At 25.1% G+C, this 21,391-nt stretch overlaps 1 protein-coding gene across 4 annotated transcripts in view; it reads left to right on the forward strand.

The window, feature by feature from the left end:
* The window catches only part of LOC111037701 (V-type proton ATPase 116 kDa subunit a), a 40,773-nt gene that overhangs the window by 6,082 nt on the left and 13,300 nt on the right, over nucleotides 1-21,391 (forward strand). For 3 of the 4 annotated variants that reach the window (XM_022320414.1, XM_022320418.1, XM_022320416.1), the window contains exon 2: nucleotides 18,138-18,257. In XM_022320414.1, the coding sequence (XP_022176106.1) occupies nucleotides 18,141-18,257 (117 nt within the window). In that variant the 5' untranslated portion in view covers nucleotides 18,138-18,140. Of the gene's footprint in view, nucleotides 1-18,137; nucleotides 18,258-21,391 lie in introns of those variants that run through there. The other variant, XM_022320415.1, reaches the window with a different exon arrangement.

Below are 21,391 nucleotides of genomic sequence, written 5' to 3' on the forward strand. Positions count from 1 at the left end.
AGAATTTTACCAAGATAAAATTTTTAATTACATAATTAAAGGAATGCATTTAATTATCATAGTAGTTACTATACAACATTGTATATTTGTGTAGTAAGTATATAAAAATCTTTTTACGATTACCAAACCATGATATGTATGTCAATATTCATTAAGGAGGTAAACATTCAACTCGATTTAACTATTTAAGTTCTTATATATAGTCAAGTCTCGATAACTCAAATTTTAAAGAGAATAAAAAATAAATTCTACTTATGTATTTTTCGAGTTATATACCTCAAACCAAACTTAAAAACACTTCAAGAGCAAAAATAAAATTTTGTTATCAAGACTATTGTACTTGATTGTCCTCGATGGTTATTAATTGTATTGGATAAATATATTTTTATTAAATTATGAAGCTTTTTGACTGAGAAAGAACAACATTACCATCATAAATAAGCAATTAAATAAAATATTTTTAAAATTATGTCATATTTAAGTAATGCTTATAAATTATAAATATTTGGTGAATAATTAAAGTATGTTAGGTAGCTTAATTTTGAATTTTAACAAAAAAATAACTTATATTAACAAAAACCTGTGTAACGTCAATATTTTGGATTTTCCTTAAATTTTTTTAGTTATTCCCTAATATTTAAAAATTGCATTTATTTATTTTACTTCTGACCATCAAAGTTGAATATTAAAGTTTTTTTTATTGTTCCTAAAGTTGACACACAAAATTACACATCTCTGTATTATAAATATTGGTACACATTCATCTCTCCACTGAGAATAGAAAATTATGTTTGTATACATTAGCATATTTTAGGTTATTCTGAGCAATAACTCATTTTTAGTATTCATCAACATTTATTTTTATAATCTTAGCAGAATAAGGAAGCTGTTAGTTTAAAATATTTTTGATCTTTTTGCGCTATTTATAGGTATTTTAAATGTTCAAGTTTTGAATTGATTAACAATTTATTTTATAGGTAGTATAAAATTAAAAAAAAAATTTAAACTTATAATTTGAAATTTAATATAAGATTCTATATATGTTTTTTTACAAGCATAATAGCTGAGCATCTAAAAATAACAGAAATTTAATTTTTAAAGAGATTTGATATATATTCACACCTAAAATAACAATTTCTCATCAGACGATTTTAGATGTTTTGTTATAAAAAAATTATTTATTAACTTAAAACACATTTCATTGTTACTTAAACTAACAGTTTCTATTGAGTGAATACAATTTTGTAAAAAATGGGCAATTGAGTATCGGTGTATAGCTCTACGATACAGTAGGTATCTAGAAGAGATCACTATAATGGATGTGTAAAAGTTGAATTCAATGATACACAATCATTGAATACAAAAAACGATCCTGAGTGAAGATCATTTGTCAGAGTTTATATTACTATTTTATGATGTTATTACTAGCAAAGTAATTATTAAATGATAAAATAAACATTCGGTGAAAACTTTAAGTATATATGGTTTACATTTTGGAACCATCTATTGGTTTTTGAGTTACTCCAACTTGATGCCTACCTACTACTGTACAGCAGAGCGGGTATCTAATTGCCCACTTTTGTAATGTTGCCAAGTATATAAAACAAAACATAAATTCTTTTTCTTTTACACAATATTTTCCATTTAATTATGATTACAATTTTCATAATTATAACATATACTTGTTCATATTTTCTTGGTAACTTAATTTTTTTTTTTGTTAATATCCGTTTGTTTATTAACATCAGGTTTGGTAATAAAAAGTATAGTTACATAATGCATTCTGTACAATAATATTATCTAAATAATTTATTGTTACTAACAATATTTGAATATGTACACTACAAATCTACCATATACTACATCCTTTAGATTATGAAAATTGCATATCAATTAAAAAAGAGAGATTTATTGTAAATGATCTAATGAAATAGGCACTTTTATAATCATTTTTGAGGTCAATTTACTGCTGGTAAAATGTAATGATGTACATAGAATGTCTGAATGTATAGGATATATATATATATATATATATATTTAGGTAGGTATTTGATATAGAGTTAAATACAAATGTATTATAATTTATAAACTGTTTTTTTTAAAGTTAGCATTTTACCTTCTGGCTACTCTTAAAACATTCAAGTTAAAATTAATATAGTATTTAAGCTTATTATTAATTTATATGTAATTGATAATTGTATTAAAAACTATTTGAAATATTTCTAATTCATCTATTGTTTATAATGTGTTTTTCTTTTATTTACTATTAAAATTATTAAAGCTATAGCTTAACTAAGTTTTAAAAATAAAAATAAAAATATGCTTTTACTGATAGATATTTTTCCTCATATTTTGCTTTATAATTTGTATTTTAAATGTTATTCTATTGTACTGTACTCTAAAGCCTTTCTCTCTTATTCCCTGAGGCTTTTATAATTGCCACATTTTTACTGGGGTGTGAAATGAGAACTGTGTCAGTTGTCATAGGTACTGTGTTTTTTTAAGCAATTTAATTTATTTAAAAAATGTATATATTCAAACCCCTGAGACTACTTTTTACACATTGGCGTGTATATACATTTTCACAGATATTGATGAAATATTAAATTTAATAATGTATTATATATTTATATTAAATAAAATTAATTGATATATTATATTGATATAGGTACCACTGATACACAATAGGTTATGTATGGATTATGCGCTGTTACACGTTATTATATTAAGTGATCAATATAACACAAAACACTCATTATTAAAAAAAAAAAGTAAGAACTATTGAAGTTTTTTAAAGTATTTTTTTATATAATTTGAAGTTCTTAGAAATAACATAATTCTAAAAAAATATACTATTTTCTATTTTTTGTCATGATTTAAATGTTTTTCTTTTTTAACGATTTTATTCATTATTAATTCCTTTTTTACAGTAGGACAATATATTTTAGACTACTTCGATTCAATAATATCGAATTTTTGACGGGTAGCTTATGAGTAGCAACCTTTACAAGTATTTTAAGAAGACACTACACCCGCATTTTTGTCTCCGTTACACAAATGTCCAACATAGAAAAAACTATTTTGCGTGGGATAGAACCACTAAGGCTGTATTCACTACTGACTAGTGATAGTAAGACTAAAAATTGATGTATAATATAGTTGAAAACATTATCTGTGAAAAATCATTTTTATTTTTTTGCTATTACTTATTACGAAAAAAGTTCTTATTTTTGTGTTTTTTAAACTTGAACAACTTTTTTTGTAGTTCCGATATCGAAAAAAAAACCCACACCGAATATTCTTCTTTTTATGTGGTGAAAATGTCGTTTCTTAGTAACTTTCTCGGTTCTTTTCCTTTTAAAAAGGGTTTTACATATGTAAGACGAAGACAACACATATGGGTGGTACACAGGTCACAGGAGAGTACGACCCAGAGTTTTGGTCCTCTACTCCGCTCATATATATTTTAAATACTTAAAACTAATAAACTACTTGTCCGAAATTTGATTTTTATAGATCAAAATACTCCGAATAATTTTCTGCTTACAAATATGAAATTAAAAATGCATAGTGACGTTCAAAAAAGTATAAGACTTTAATATTATATTGATTAAAAAATTATGAAAATATAATTTGTTTTCCAAAAATCTTATTTCGCAGACTCAAAATTATGTAACATTTTCAAAAATGTACGTTTACTTAACATTTGAGTGTATAACATAATAATGAATGTACCTATATGATAAATATTTGTAACATTTTATACAATTTCAATTTTTTTAGAGGAATCGTTCAATGATAGATATTTTTGTGAAATACTAATATACGGTGATGGTATTCGTTTAGTATTTTTAGTCAAATTAAAAATCATAAAATTATTTTATTTTTTTATTATTAATTAATTAGTAATACAAATATAAAATAATAAATAATTACATTTAATAATGTCAAAACCAGTCAAACAAAATATCAGTAAAAAAAAAATGTATGCATATTGAATACACGTCATTACATATTAGATAGGTACAGCAATATGTTAAAATTATTCAAAATATTTTACTTTATTTAAAAAAAATGTTAAACAATACATTATATCACATATATTAATAGAATCGGTACACGTACGTTGTCCGTGCATAATATAGATAATCGTCTTGGTAGGTCACATGATAAACTCGATTTTCGCTCTGTAGGTCACATACTAAACGAATACCACAGAGGTAATGGGAATGATTTTTTTTTAAAACAGCATTTTATATGAATATTTACCAAATAATAAATTAATACAATTGAGTTCAATGATATTTTATCATTGTATGCGAAAAACGATTCCAAACAGCTTGTATGACTAAATATTTGTTATGGTATTATTGCTTTTAAAGTAACTTATTAATTTTTCCAAAAAATTGAATTTGAAAATGTCATTGTATGTATGAAATATAATGTCATACTACTCATACTTATATACTTTAAAATTTTAAAGTACCCAGGAATAACATTTTTATATTACTGCAAAATAACTAAAATAGTTATAAAAACAAAACTGTATTTGTAGATTTTTTAGATTTTGAGGTTAAAGTAAAAAGTACTCAAACCCTTCTTTAAATTGTAAATCCTGGGCTATGCAAATTGAACATTTTATACATTGTTATCATCTACAAAATAATTTTCAAATCTGGGTGAAAATAATATTTTTCTAAAATTTGAACTTCTATTATAAAACTCTATAAGGAATCTTGTCGTACAATTTCAATCTGTTTGACAAAATGTTTTTATCGATATTAAATGTATATAACTAGTTCAAAAAGATTCAAAATATTTGGAAAATGGTGTTTTGTACACAAAATTATAAAATAAATATTTGGTGAAAGTGTTATGTATCTACGGGTATTCTTTTTTGAGTTACCACAAAAAACGATTTTGTCAAAAACTAATCTTCGTAAAAGTTCCAGTTTTTCGTCAATTTTAATTTGTTTTTTCCGATTATTTTGAAAAGCACTAGAAATTTTTTACTTTAGACATCCTTGAAGTATCAGCTATAGATATAATTTTTTGCCAGATACCACCCTCAATGTTAAAAATCGAATTTTGACTGCCAAATCAATGGACAATGACGGACAGAAAAATAAAAAATGCTTCATTATAGAATTAATACCCAGACTCTAAAATGTAACAATTTAAACTTTAAACGCTTATTATAAAAAAAATGATGACAATGTATATTTGATAACTTTGAATTACCTCATGGAAAATTTATATGAACCTTGCATTTTATTTTCGTAATTTTTTTGCTCAACAAAAATTTTTTCATACCTACTTGTACTTTTGAATCGAACAAAAGTTTAAAAAATAGTCAAGTGTCAAATTCCTACAACTAACTCTAAATGTGACAAAATATTTTAAAAATTATATTTATCCAGCTAGGTAATGATAGTATGAATATTTGATGACATTTTGAAGTCTCTTCAGTTATTCATGTTTTAATTACAACAATAAAACAAACTATATTTTGTCGTAAAAAGAGTTAGAGTGTAAAAATTTAACTAAGTAATTAAATAACATTAATTGTTATTACTTATTTAAATTTGCTTTTTAAAAAAAAAAAATAAAGCAATAATCGAAAGATAAGATATACTTTAATATAAACCCTAATTTAAATATACTATATAGGCGGTATATATTACATTAATACCTAATTTACCCATTTATTAATTCTGGTTCATATTAGCAAGTTTTCTTTTATAAAGTTTAATTTTAATTATTAATTTTTTTTAGTGACGATGCAATTAAAACAAAACACCGAATTTTCTTATTTAATTAAATTTCAACTGTTAGTTCTATTGTCAACATTTGAGTGTGTCAATTTTTTGTAATTTAACTGATTAATTAGTTCCTTTATTCATTTTAGTTGTCACAGTTTTATTTTTAAAGACGACTATTGATGCCACGATACATTCATTTGTATAGATGGTACTCATTGAGTTTAATAATGGTGACCTTGCGTTAATCAACGATGTAGGCTTGTCATAATGGCATGCAGCATGTGGGTTTGGATAATTGAACAAACCGTTGATAATAGAACTTAAGTTTTTTGTTAGTTATCTTTTATTTTTATTTTTAATGTCAATGACCCATTTGGAAAAAAAACCGTACACTTTTACGAGTATAGCAGGTCGCTAAGTTTAATGAGCAACTAACAATATTCGCATGTGCAGTATGGTAATCCACTTTGGTTAATAACTCATAAGTCATAACCATCCCCAATTGGTCAATACTAATATTCAAACCTTAAGTAATCAGACGAGGTAATGTTGTGGTAATTCTTTTGTAATGATGTATATTACCTATTACTATTAAATAAATATATGTGCCTACTTAAGAAATAACGTATTACAATTCGTATTTGACTTATAAAAATCTGGTTAATGAAATGTATGTAGAAATGATTGACATTATTTTAAATGCGGTTTCGCAGTAAATTGTAATGTGTTGTAAGTTAAAAGTTTATAACCTATGACAGATTTTATGATTTATATTAATTATTTTTCGGACAGACAATTTAATATCAATTTAGAATGAGCCTAAGTGATAAAAATGAAACTAGTATAATACGATTTTGCCAACAATGTAAAATATAAACACGTTTGTAAATAAAAGGTAGGTACATAATTTTTAAAACTTTTGAAAATAGTTTAACTTTATAATATAAATTAATACTTCTTTAATGTCATAAAAAATAAACATTACTATGATTGAAAATTGAAAATTAGTATGCCTAATTTCTATTATTTACGGTATTTATTTTTAAAAAACAAACCATCTCCTATAAAATTGTACATACTTCTACAATTGCAACAGTATTCTAAGCAAACGTATACGATGGAATCAATTTGACGTGCTTCTAGATATTCTATAACTAAATATTCCAAATGACGCTTGACTTTAAAATCAAAACAATAAAAAGAAAATAAATATCAATTAGTGTTTTTTTTTATTTTGAACGGTATGAGCAATTTATTTTTAAAAAAAGATGGCAATTTAATCACGACATTTTCTAGAGGTCTTGACATGGTTTTAGAACTATTAACTAAGGCCCGCCCAAATCTACCTATTACGTCAATGATAATCGTTAGACACCTGCAATATTTAACAGTTCAACTGTTCAAACACTGTTTTTTAATCACCATAAACTAGTCTTAAGTTATTGAAGTCATTTTATTTTATCCTTGATTCGCGTACTACTTTTAGGTTAGTATACTAATTATATTGGTAAATATTTTAATTTTATCATGTGTAAAGTATCTATATTGGTGTAACTATTAAGTATGCGATAATTACAAATATTATAAAGCAGAGTTATCATTTTATGTAAGTTCATATTGTGTTGTACATATCTTATAATTTCTTTAATATTATTTTCCTGTATTAGGTATTAAAGATATTAATTGACATAGATAGTATACTTTTAACAGTAAATGAATAAATGTAGGTACGAATTTTTTGCTTCCAAAAAGTGTCTAACGCTCGTTATTGTTTATGTCATAGCCTATAGGTATCTAACAGATTGCGATTTGACAATATAACATATTATACCTATGAAGTATAATAATTATTAGGTACTTTAATTTTAACAAACTAAAATATATACATATATAAATGCATGCTATTCACTAATTTGATTTTGATTCTTTTTGAAACTGATTTTATTTTATTATTATTTTACTTTTCGACTTATTCAGATAACCGTAGGATCTTTTTTAAAATTGCATATATCTTTAATTTATACTGTAGGTACTAGTTAATGCCCAGTGGCGTGGTGAAAAACTTGGTGGCCCTTGGGACATGAAAGACAGAGGCCCTATTTAACACATAAATTATTAAATACTAAACACTGATTCATGCGCTAATAATAATTACGTAATATATTTATTATTTTACTATTTATAAGTACATGAATAAAACAATTGACATTGACACATTTTAGTATGATGTACTATTTTTTTTTGTGTCTCAACTCAAATTATTTTCTACATAAATATATATTTTAAATAAAAGAAAAATAGTCAGTATTTTTTAATGTAATAATAAAGCTTCCATACCCCCCCCCCCCCTCCTTGGACCTACCTTGGGGGCTTCGGTAGCCCCGGACTAAATACGACACTGTATATACTCAGTTCGTTAACCAAAATGTGAGTGTCCTTAAATTCACTAAAAAAATCAACATCCCTTTTTTCGTACAAATATATTTTTGTAAATGAATAGGAATATATAGTTTTAATAAACTAAGTTGACCGTATTATATAATTTTAAAATAAATTTGCAAAAAGACGATGCAATATTAAATAAACAATTTAGTAAGTTATTAATTATGACTTATTATCATAATATAATATATTAAAAAATGGATAAGTGGCCCACATCCCACATAATTTTAAATAGGTGCGTGATGTATAGGTTGTTTATAGTGTCATAACTCATAAATCACAACACATATTATGTCTGACAGAGACAACTGAATGAATTATGACAATTGAAACCTCTTAAAATTAGAAAGAGGATTATATTAATGAAAAGGATCTTGTAAAATACTATATATTCTATACGTATCATTTTTAAGGCATTGTTAACGATAGCCATTTAATTGAAATTGTTTTTTTGTGCCGACTTAGTACATGGCATATTTGATGTTTAATATTTTACATCATTGATACTAATGAAATACTTAATCACTCAGTCTCAAAATAATATTAGAACGTTATAATTTGGATGCTTCACTCCCAGATGAAGGTGAAATCGTAGAGATGTTATCTAGGTTGGTGGCGGAAGGTTATTCCCCTTCGCAGCACTTTTTTATTTGGACTTAATATATCTTTTTAAAATTATTAATACAATATTAAACCATAGTATTATAATTATTATTTTACTCTTATTATAACCGAGCTTATTTTCTACCTGCATTCGGTTCATACATATTTAATTATTTCTACATACTTTCTACTACTTGATTGAAATTTTTAAATAAAAATGTTCATTAATATTTTTGTTGATTTTGGTTTTTTAATTTAAATATCTAACATAATGTATGCAATTTTATGTATGGTCAAACATTGGCGCTATAAAAAAGTGTAGGAGGTTGATTTGAAAAATTAGCACTTCCTAGCTGGTGCACGGAAATTCGGAAAATTAAGTAAGCACTTAATTAAATATTCCAAAAACGAAAATTTGAATAACAAATGTATACTTAAAGTATAAAAATAGTCGAGTATGAATTAAAATCACTCTGTGAACGAATTATGTACGAGGACATATTAATAATGGCGAGGGTACCTCGGGAGGCACTTTTTTATACTAGGAGTATATTTGGGCCTGTCATTTTTGGTAACAAGTATTGTAATTATGTTGAAAAGATTAGTTCCTTTAGAAACACACAGTGTACGGAAGGTTTTGATCACAATTCCTGATAAATTATAATACAATATTTATTTTTGATTCCTGTGTTGATTTTAAAATGAAGTGTTTTTATTTTTTTTTATCTCAACATTTTTCCGGCTGTAAAAATGCTTCTTTAATCTACAACTTTAAGTATGGTTTCTGGTAGGTAATTGTATTTAATTGGTACATGGAGGAGGAAGGGTAAAAATGGTTTAAAATGTAATACATTGCAGTTTCTCGTAAGTTTTTTTTACAACAATTAATAAAAAGTATCGAAAATAAAGTCACATTTTTTTTTATAAGCGTTAAAGGGAATTCGTCATAAGCCCGAAAATATTTCAATTATTTTTATAGTATTTTTGTATCTAAGGCTTGAAACCTTAAGTGGACGCCACACCCGCATGTGCTGTCTCCATCATACAACATGACAAATTTTACGTTCATAATAATACATTTTACTCTGTAATTTCTAAAATTAGAGTGAATTGACCTGTTATAAAAATTAATGGTAAGATTATTATCTCATACATTTTGGAGGCTTTTATTGATATTCATATCATTATATTGAAACTGTACATTTTTTTGTACATTTTAAAATTATCATATAACTTACTTAAGAATAGTAATATCAATAAAATCCTACTAGATACCCTAGATAATAATCTTGTCTTTAAATTTTATTATGAGTTATTTTATTACTCTAACCATATAAATAACAAAGTAAAATGGATTATTGTTGACTTAAAATGTGCTGTGTTGTAAGTTTATAAGAAGGAGACAACACATGTGGTTGTGGCGTTCTCTTAATAAAATATTCCTCAAAAGTATTTTTACTGAAAATTACAAAAAAAGTTCAATGGATTCCATACTACAGTTTTTTGAGTAAAATACACTCCAGCGTTTTTTCTTGAGTTTTACTTCTATAATAATTTTGAAAATATATTTGAATTTATTGTTAAATCTGTTTTGAATCCTTCCACAGCTAGCGGAGTTCTTGTATGCTCTCGCATGCACGTGTCATGTAACGCTTAGAATCGAAATTATTTCACGACGAAATGTAGTATTTCAGACCTAAGCAAGTTCCAACATACCAATTTGAATCTACATCGATAATATTTTATTAAGACAACTTTAGATTTTTCAAGCCACACTTTAATTTGTTATTCTCAAAAAGAAAAAAATCTCATTTTTTTTATATGTCTGAGTCGGAGGATTTGAAATAGACTACAAAATAAATTCAAATATATTTTCAAAATTATTAACGAAGGAAAATTCAAGTCAATACGCTGGACCGGGTATACTCTACTTTACTCCAAAAAAACGCGTTGAATCTCATTAAGTATACATTTTAAGTGTACACATACATTTTTTTTATGAGTGATGTTCATATTTTGACGAAATTGGATAAATAAACAAAAAATATCATATGTGTATTACCAGTTATTATACACAGTGAAGTTTTCAAAATATTTAGATTAATTTAAAATACGACGACGAACCGGTACTTCTTATTGAATCATACGTTAACAACAGCTGGTGTAATACAATTAAAATATCCTTAAAAATAAAGTTCTGCATCCGATCAGAATCGTTTATTGTATGGAATGATTTATCGTTGATTTCAAAATTAACAACAATTATAGTACTCTACTACTCTACAAGTACTAGATAGTACCTCCCCGAGTACACAGGTATCAATGATGTGATATTTGACAACCTATTTACGATTTAATTTACCTATTTCGTATACAGCAGCCAGCCGGTCATCTTCCACGGTTTTGTCTTTAATTTATTTATTTTTATTATTTAACTATAAATTTAATTTGTATTCTGAATAACTGACATATACAATGAAGTGGAAGGAATAAAATAAAATTATCACCGGTGCTCGAAAATTCTGATCACGTCTCTGCATAATCTGACTAATTTAAGATAATTTTTAAATATTAAATATATTTTAAAAATACCAAACTAATATTGAGTACCTGTAAAAAGTTTATAGTTTTGCGTATAGTTGCCACTAAGCAACCTTCTAATAATTTCCTAATATTGGTATAATTTTCAATTATTTCAAATTTCCACAGATATTATAGGTAGTATTTATTATTGGTATAGTTATTTGTTATTGCCTTTTTATTTGAATTTAATATGGTATATTAATAAAAAAACATATATTTACCTCAAAATTGAACAAAAAACAAATAACAACTAGTGTCACGTAAATGCAATCGTAGTGAATGCCGTGTTATTGAATTGGCCTGCGTGGACTCTCTCCCTTTGACCTAGACAGAAGAAGCGTCCTGTGACGTCAACAGGCTACCCCACTTGTCCCGTTGGCATTTTTGCTTGTTGTACGGCCCAGCGTGCCTTACTATTCAATGGAAGTACATGATAATATATTATGTATAGACGACAAATCAACCATGTACATTTAAAGGTACAAAAAAAGAAGCACAAATAATTAAAATGTATAACTTTTTGTACATTTGTATATTTGAAAATATTATAGGTAATATATTTCAATAAATTATATTCTATTATATTCGAATACATTTTTTTTTATCACTAAACATCTAAACCACAATATATAAGTAGTGTTTTCACCAATTTAGGAAACATTAAATTTCTCCGTCGAATTTCTTTAAATTGAACCTCGACTTTTTTAAACATTTATTCATGGGATATAGGTAATTGTATTATATTTATAAGAACATTTAAAATGTTTAACATTATTTTTTTTAAAATTAGCAATGCCTATTGACTGAATGAGATTAATTTATTAAATTATTAAAAATCAAACGTTGTGTAATTCTCTAATTTGAATTATTATTACTATTATTATTAATGTATTGTCTTATGTTAAAACTGTAGTATCTTAATAAAATAATTAATGACATTATGTGAGATAATATGCATTAATAGTACTTTTTACAAGCAACTATAATTACCGACCTCATAAAAAACAAACGTAATATAAATGGGTTTAAATTTCAAACATTTTGATAAATCGAAAACTGTGTATTTGTTATTAAATTTGAATCGGTTTTCATTCTGCCAACCTGGGATTCTGAAGCCATTAATAAATTATATAATACTATTTAATAAATATAACATTGATTTGGGGATACTGGTTTAATTATCACACATGGGTACATTGTTCTTGTAGAATTTATAGGTAGATAGTAAAATAGTACTTTTAACATCATTAAGACGACTTCATTGATAACTTATAATTTATATAAATAAAGTATATTTTTACTATTATTAGTCTATTTTTATACTATATAATATAAATATTTATGTAATGTACATATTTATTAAAATATAGAAATAATAAATTATTATTAGAATAAATAATTTTTCTCTTTGTGGTTAATGCGGTTAGACATGCAAAAACCTTTGGAATTCATTAATATTTTAACGAAATAAAAGTGCATTCTGCCTTATCGTGGATCGTAAAGTATGTTGTGTGTATTGATTCCAAAGCTTATTATTAATTTATTCTACAACTTCTATTGGGAATTTCCATCATATAGTCCATTGTAAACTAAGTTAACATATTTACACTGAATCGTTTAAATTTAATAAAAATACATGTTGTTGAAACTGTCTGTAAAATAAGTAGTAATTTGTAAGTTTAATATATTATATTGATTAAATATTTTGTTTGCAACGAAAAATACAACATTTTAATAATTAATAGTATACATATAATTTATCTTACAATTATAATTTTCGTGTACTTGGCACTCATCATAGATACATAATATATATTAATTAATTTTGTATTTGTATATATAATATATATTACTTCTTGAATATTATATTTGATTTGTGAAGAATTCCTTGTTCACCTACACATCACATCGAATAATCATGTTTTTCAAATTTAAATATTAATTTCGTTGTACTGAATTGTTGCTAGTTATAAGAACAAAAATATATTAATATAATAATATATTTATGGAATTGGTGTTTAAGAGTTTCAAAATCCACAAGTATTCATTGCTAGAGATTTGCTTCCTTATAATTTTAATAAATCTAATATAATATTAATATATTGTCATCAATTAAATCAGTACCCAGCTACTCAACGTATACAAATGAACCAATGAACCGATAGTATTGGAGAATCATTGTCAGTTTTATACATTGATAACCCTTCATTTCTTATACTGACTATTAAATTAAAATGCGAATGAATACATTTTGATTAATAATATATTGCAATTATAAGTTGTAATACGTTATATTTAGTGTTGGTAAATAATTATTGAGAAAAATATTTTGTTAGTATTTATAATACTGAAAATTGGATATGTTTTTTTTTTTAGAAAATAGTGTAATAAAACAATTAAAACAATTAATAGATAGAGCGGATTCTAAACTTTAGATGCAAAACTATTGCAATAATACTAATAATACTAACCCATTAAATATACTTACCTTAACCTAACCTAGCCTACTTATATAATATATAGGTATCAATAATCAATATACCATCTATAATTAATGACAAGTATATAAGAATCTGAATTATTTTTCTTATAAATATATCAATTTCAGTAACTAATTTATGCATAGGTCGTTAAAATTTCAAGAACATAAAGTAATACCTACGTAATTAAAATAATCGGCATCTCTTAACTGAAAGTGTTGTCTATTGAAATAAATGCGAAAAAAATGAATATGCGCTGTTATTGTGGAACAATTTTTGCTTTATCTTATGAGACTGAATGGTTTTATTATTAGTTTTATTTTTTATCCTGCTGTTAACAAGACAACACTTAACGAAAATTTCAATAATTATATTAAAATGTATACTATTTAGTATTTACTTCGTTTTGCGGTTTAAATGTAGTAGTTATGAAACAATAATTGATTATTATAAGCATTAAGGACCAGACTAGTTAATTTTTATTTCCGTTGATGTAACCTATTTTATCATAATGAGTGCATTAATGACAAGCTGATAACCTTTTTAATATTACGTACGTAATTTTTCATAATAGTTTAATGGTTTGCCAATCACGTGTACCTTTGTATATTTATCAGTATTCACTTTAAAAATGACCTACCAGATTATAAAGGAAATTATTATGGTAATTAGTAATTACTAATTATCAGGGGGTAACTAGCCAGGTAGTTAATTTATTGATTTTCTAATTTAGCATCTTTCCTGGTAGAAAAGTGAATCTAGTAACTAGATTCTAGTTTGTACTTTGGGGGAAAAGTAAAAAATTCGTCAGTACTTTTCAAGTGTCAAAAAAAAACTAAGATTTAAACTCAAAACCAATTTTTGAAAAAATCGATTTTGTTTGTTGATATACCTAACTCTAAAAACAATAACCATAAATACACGACATTTATTAACCTTAGGTACTTGATATTTTCACCAAATACTTATTTTATCATTTTCTATACATGATAAAATTATTTTAATATTTTGACTCGTTTTGAGTTATTTATCTGTAATTTTCAATTTGTTTAGTTTTTTTTTATAAAGGACAATAAACATTTTTTTGTTGGGTCGAACTGCTTGAAAATGTATTATAAGGTTCCTCATAAAGTCATAACTCATAAATTGTTATGATAGCAGTTGAGAGATATTAAAATGAATATATATTTTTTTAAAGTATTTAAGCTTCAAATTTTAACATTTATCAAAATCTCAAACTTTTGCAATTTATTTTCTACCTAGTAGTTTTAAATGTATAAAATTTCAGATTTTTATAAAGATTGAAAATTGTATATAAGTTTCTCATCATGTCTAAAAAAATGTTTTAAGCAATTTGTATAGCTTTTTCAAGTTTAAATTTGGATGAAAAAAGACATTTTAACGATGTTATATTTTTTTTATAATTTAAAAACATTATGTGTGGGGACTTAAAACTTTTACGTATTTATAAATTATTTACTATAGGTTGTACGAAATGACAGTTTCAAACTATTTAAATTAATTTTAAGATACCAAATCTATTTATACTGTTCTGCCTTTCTAAGGTAAGATGGTATAATGTGATATTGACTCAAAAGTGAATAATAATGTAATATGATATAAATATACAACATATGAAAATTAACTGATATAATAAATGCATTTTTCCTGCAAAGATGAATCAACAATTAGTAATACTAATAGTAAAATAAGTTATTGTAACAACAATACCTACCAAAAAGTACATCATTGTAAAATCAATATATTCATCTCTCATCACAGAATCTAAAAAGCCGGGAAACTATGGATTTGTTTTATTTATTATTGTAGAATACTGAGCCTTGTACCTCTCATTCCACCCCTACTAATTAATAATTTGACATATCTCAGATGATTTACGAAATTTATTTTTTAATATTTAAAAGACTGTAAATATAATCTATATTAGCTATTAACTTTTATGATAGTGTTACTTTAATGAGACATTGTGTTGTTTATGAATATATTGTTGTATAGCTGATAATGTTATTATATTCGTAATACAAACTATCAGAAGTACGTAGTACCTAAACTGCCCACTTAATTCTTTCCTAAAAGAATAAAATAATCGAAATATCTACATTATAAGTAAACTAAAAATAATATTAAACTGGGGATAAGTAATAAAATATTTGTTAGTCCTTACTCGTTACTATAATATAATACTTAAACAATATTATATGTAATTGATTAATCAGCCTTGTTACTTATTAACAATAATATTAGCTAACAATAAATATTAATTTAATTTTTATAAATACCTTCCTACCTATAAAATAATTCATTTTTTTTAACTGTTTTTATAATGGGTATAATATTTCTTTAAATACTTATATGGTTTTATATTCATTATCAACTATTATAGTATATTATTTTAAAATGCATTATTTAATTTGATTTATGTTCCTACTTCTCACTCCGCACCATGATATGGTACTATAGTTATTACCGAAACCGTGGAAAGTATTTAAATTATTTAGAACTCGATATACCTACCTACTGAGTTAAATTTTAAGGATACTGTTTGCTGTATTAAGGACTCTGCAGTTTTAGCGTTTTTAGTACAACATGTCTTACAGGAAACTCTCACGTTCTGTCCAATAGTCGGATTTTACTGCAGGTCGGATCAAAGCACGATTTTCAAAATTATTACTATAGGCACCTAGAATAGTTAAATTTTCATTTGAATAATGTGCAACATTTGTTCTTTTTCAAACGTATTTAAAGTAAAAGAAAATGTAGGCTTTGATTCGACCTGATTAAAGTTATTTTACTGTACAATAGACCGTTATCCATCTTTTTTCATATTGATATTTAATTAAATTTTTATTTATCTACTAACAATAATATTATTAACTAAATTTTAAAGAAAGATGTTCTTTATTGATTAAAAAACAAGCTAAAAATAAAACATAGTTATTTAATAATTTGTTGCAGTTTATTCTGTTAAACCCTATGTATATATAGGTATAAGTATACCGTGTATTTACCGAATTGGGTAACAATCAATTTCTCTTTATTACACACAAGTCAAAAATAAAATAATTTGACAGTTTCAAATATCTATTAATACAAAACTTGAAATAAAATATTAAGTAATGGGAAATTTATTCTTTAAACTCTCCAAAGTATAAGGTTGGATGCAATTTACTACCAACTACTTTTCTCGAGATTGGAGCATTTTTTCTACTGTAAAAAGTGTCTTTAGATATAAATCCAACGCACATTATTATAAAACCAATTATTTATGCTTAGAATTCTCTTAAACCACTCTGCTGTATGAAGGTGTCAAGGGTACCCGTTCTGAATGTATTAAATTTAAATTCTATGATAAATCATTGAAATACTTCTAACGATATTTCATAATATAATGCTTTTAGTAATAGGTTCGGTAGGTTAAAATAATTTTTGCCAAAAATGAATCACATATTATTTACTTAAATTGTACTACCTAGTAGTTATTAATTTAGAATTCAATATTGACGCACTGTGGAACGGTGTGAATAGAATAATATATGTCTTATATAAATATTCAATAACATACAATTAATCGTAATATTGAAAAGTTTAAAATCTCAACGAATACTATTTTTTGAACTGTCTACAACAAAATAAATAGGCAAAATCGTTTGGTTTTTGTTTGAATGTCCAATTTCTTAAACATTTAAACTTGGAAAGACTATAAACAAAAATTGTACGTATGTGTTTTTAGATTTCAACTAGATCTAATTTACTACTAGAAACAATAACCCTCAGAGTTTATATCAAAACTAGTTTTGCTTAGAAATCCATTTTTCCCGCAAATTTTTATTGTTTTTACCGATTATTTTTAAAATCATTTAATATTTAAAATTTAGAACCACCAAATTTCAATTTAAATCCAATTTTCTGCCAGATATCACTGTCGTACGTCAGAAAAACTTAAGTGATAAACTTTTTATGTATTCAAATTTTGATGTATGTTTTTTTTAAATATCTACATTTTCTTTTATTTCGTTCACTTTATTTATGATATAATTTATTTTAGTTACGTCCGGTTATTGGTTAATGTAATAATTCAGTATTTAACAGTGTTGGTATTTTTTTTTCAACCCAAACTATAGAAATGCATTATATTAAGTTCTTAAAATGTTTGTTGTAAAAGTTAATATAAATTGTAGAAAAAATGAACCATACAATTTTAATACTCCATTTTTATTAATGATGCACAAACTATTTGCATTGACAGAAAATGGGGTCCATGTTCAGGAGTGAGGAAATGGCCTTATGTCAACTTTTCATACAACCAGAAGCCGCTTACGCATCTGTGGCCACAATGGGTGAAGCAGGAGTTGTACAATTTCGAGACGTAAGTAGCGCAAGTTTGATAAATAACGACTACAGAAGTTGTGACTATAATGATAAATCTTTTTTCACTTAAATACGTTATATGATATTTTATTTATATGTATATTGTCATATAATAATATATTTTTGATTCACACTCAAACTATATAAAATGTAAGTATAATATAATAAATAGTTATACATTGTAATACCTACTAAGCAGGGTAATCACTAGTCAGTATAGTCAATAATGCTCGTTAGTGTTGTTTTTATCGAGCATACGAAATCGTGCTCATTTTGAGGTTAGGTACATTTTAAGCCCAAGATTTTTGTGTAATGATGCCAGATTTAAAAACTGTACGTATTTGACTTAGTTGTGGGGTTTTAAAATGTAGACTGTGTACAAAATTAAATATATGTGAGTTTATGAAACTTGTATAGGTACGTTGTTTTGACCAAATCTATAAATACTATTAAATTATTAACATATTTATTGTGTTTCATGTATATTTATGTCATAATATTAAGAAATAACAAATTTTAAACTTAATCTAGAGGTGAAATACCTCTAAGATAACTTTTAAATATAAATAGATAGGATTCATTTTTAAAAATATGTCGAACATTATTATGTAAAAAAATTTAAAGTGAACTTAAATAATTTTTTTCATTAATTTACCCTTAATATTTAAAAATTAATATATTATATGTATTAGGTAGTATTTATTACTATTGTCGACATTACTCAGAAAATAGTAGGCATAAGTGTTTATTTTAGGGTTATCTTAATTTGAAAGACCATTTTATGTTAAAAACTTCGCAAGTATATTCGCAAAAAGTTAAAACATTTTCACACAAATATCACAGGTACTCTACAGATTTTTCAGTGATTAAATCTTGAGAATCTGTCCCATTCATCTTAGTCCAGATTATAGAAATATACGTCCTGTATTAAATATTTACTTCAACGTTTTTTTTTTTTATACAAAATAATCCTACAATTATTTATGGCGTTACGTGCGTTGTTAATTTTATAAGTTCTCATAAATATAACAATTTGCCAATTTAATCGCTTATTTCTGTACATGCGGACAGATAACAATGATTCTATATTGTCTTACTAGATATACTTGCAGCGAGTGAACTTATGTGTACTAAACACTTACACTATTACATTTAAATAATAAATATTTCAATACTCTTCATATACGAGTACTTACAATACATCATTAACATCTTGATATGATTTACCACTTCTACCAATAACTTATTTTGTTATTCATAATAATTGTTAATTCATGGCGTGCCACCTCTCTTATTCAATTAGTTAAATTACTCGCAGTGCCGTGGCCAGGGGGGTGGTTTAGGGCTTAAGCCCCCTCCTGAAATATCACACTTAATATACCTGGTAGTAACCTAGCCTTAGCAATAAAATGTAACCCCCTCCGAAAAAATATCCTGGCTACGATACTGCTTACTCGAACATAATATACTAATGTTTATCTCATTGTTTCTAATAATAGAAAAAAGTTTGTACCTTATCAAAAGTGGTTCAAATATTTTGAGGAATATTATGAAAATATTTATGTACCTAAACATTTTCAAGACATTGCATACTTAAACAGAGTTTGTTAAATTATTTCAGACTACAAATGAAACATTTTTAATATTAAAATATATATTATTGATGTGAACAATCATTTATTACGTATTAATAATTACATGTTATTATTTATGTTGCCTAGTTTAATCAATACGAATAATGTATAATAATATTATACCTTATATTTTTTTAGTCTTTTATCAAGAGCTAACACGCCTAAGACTAAAATCAAGAATTAATCTTATATTCAATGCAACAATTTAAACAATATCATTCTTGATTATAAGATCGTCATGTTTATTCATGAAAATAATATATTATACATTTCATCTTTTTCATCTTAGTCTATATATGAATAGTTTAAAATGATTGTAAAAAATAAATTCTTCTAAGCGTTTTTCTATATTTGCATTGAATGTTCTATTGATCAAGTACATGCTTAAATGCAACTTATGTTTTTTTTTTAAATTCCTTTATTATTGACTTGATAGCGAAACACAAAGTTTTTTACTTACATTTTAGCGTTAATAAATATTTATCTTCCATTTGGCTTGTAATCAATTTGACATCACACAACAAACATTTACGTGTTTTTTTAATGTTTATCTTTCTTTTTTAAGTTTGCTTCGAACTTTAGATAGTCACAATTAATTTTTTCTACTTTTTTTAACTAAAGAGACTATCTAATGGTGTGGTGTTTACTAGTTTGTACACGTTAGTTCATTTTCAAGGACTTATTTGCATATATTATAGTTTATTTTTTTATGTCATCACTTTAAAAAAAAAATTTCTTATATAAGTGTTCTTACTATTATGTTCATGTGTAAACGTGTTTATGTTAATGAACACATCCACCAAAGTTGATTATTATTTAAATCGATCAAGAAAAAAAATTTATTTGTATGATATTTATTTATAATTTCTTAGCATATATTTGGCGTACACTATAGATATTATCCACATAGGTTTAATATAGGTATTTAATATTTATATAATATAATATATTATATTATGATATTATAGGCATTGGACTACTGTACAATTCTATATAATTTTATATTTACCAGTTACCTACTAAATTTAAAAATGGGCTTTGAATTTTATACATTTAGATTCTGCACAGAGCTATAATATGTTTGCATTGTGTTTTTTAAAGAAAATCATCATTATTTATTTATCAAGACATATACAGGCTGAGCCCTTTGTGCAAATTTGGGTACTGTACAAAATCATATGTGGTAAACATAAATAATTAAAAACATTGTGCACAAAACTCAATTTTAGTGGTAGAAGTAATCATCATTTTATATTACACGGACATTGACCACTTTCCACAGACCGCATCGCTACACAAACAGCTTATGAAAAAAATTAGTCAAAAATCTATAAAAAATTTTTTTAACATTTGACATGTCTGTAATAACTTAAAAAGTGCCAAAATATTTCGAAAATTATATCATCAACCTTAGGCTTAAGCCCAGAAACAGAAATAGGTTATTCACAATCCGAAATTTTCCAAGTTGTTTTATACTAAATCTAATATCAAAAATTTT

Source organism: Myzus persicae, unplaced genomic scaffold (assembly GCF_001856785.1).
Source record: "Myzus persicae strain clone G006 unplaced genomic scaffold, MPER_G0061.0, whole genome shotgun sequence".
Classification (NCBI taxonomy): domain Eukaryota; kingdom Metazoa; phylum Arthropoda; class Insecta; order Hemiptera; family Aphididae; genus Myzus; species Myzus persicae.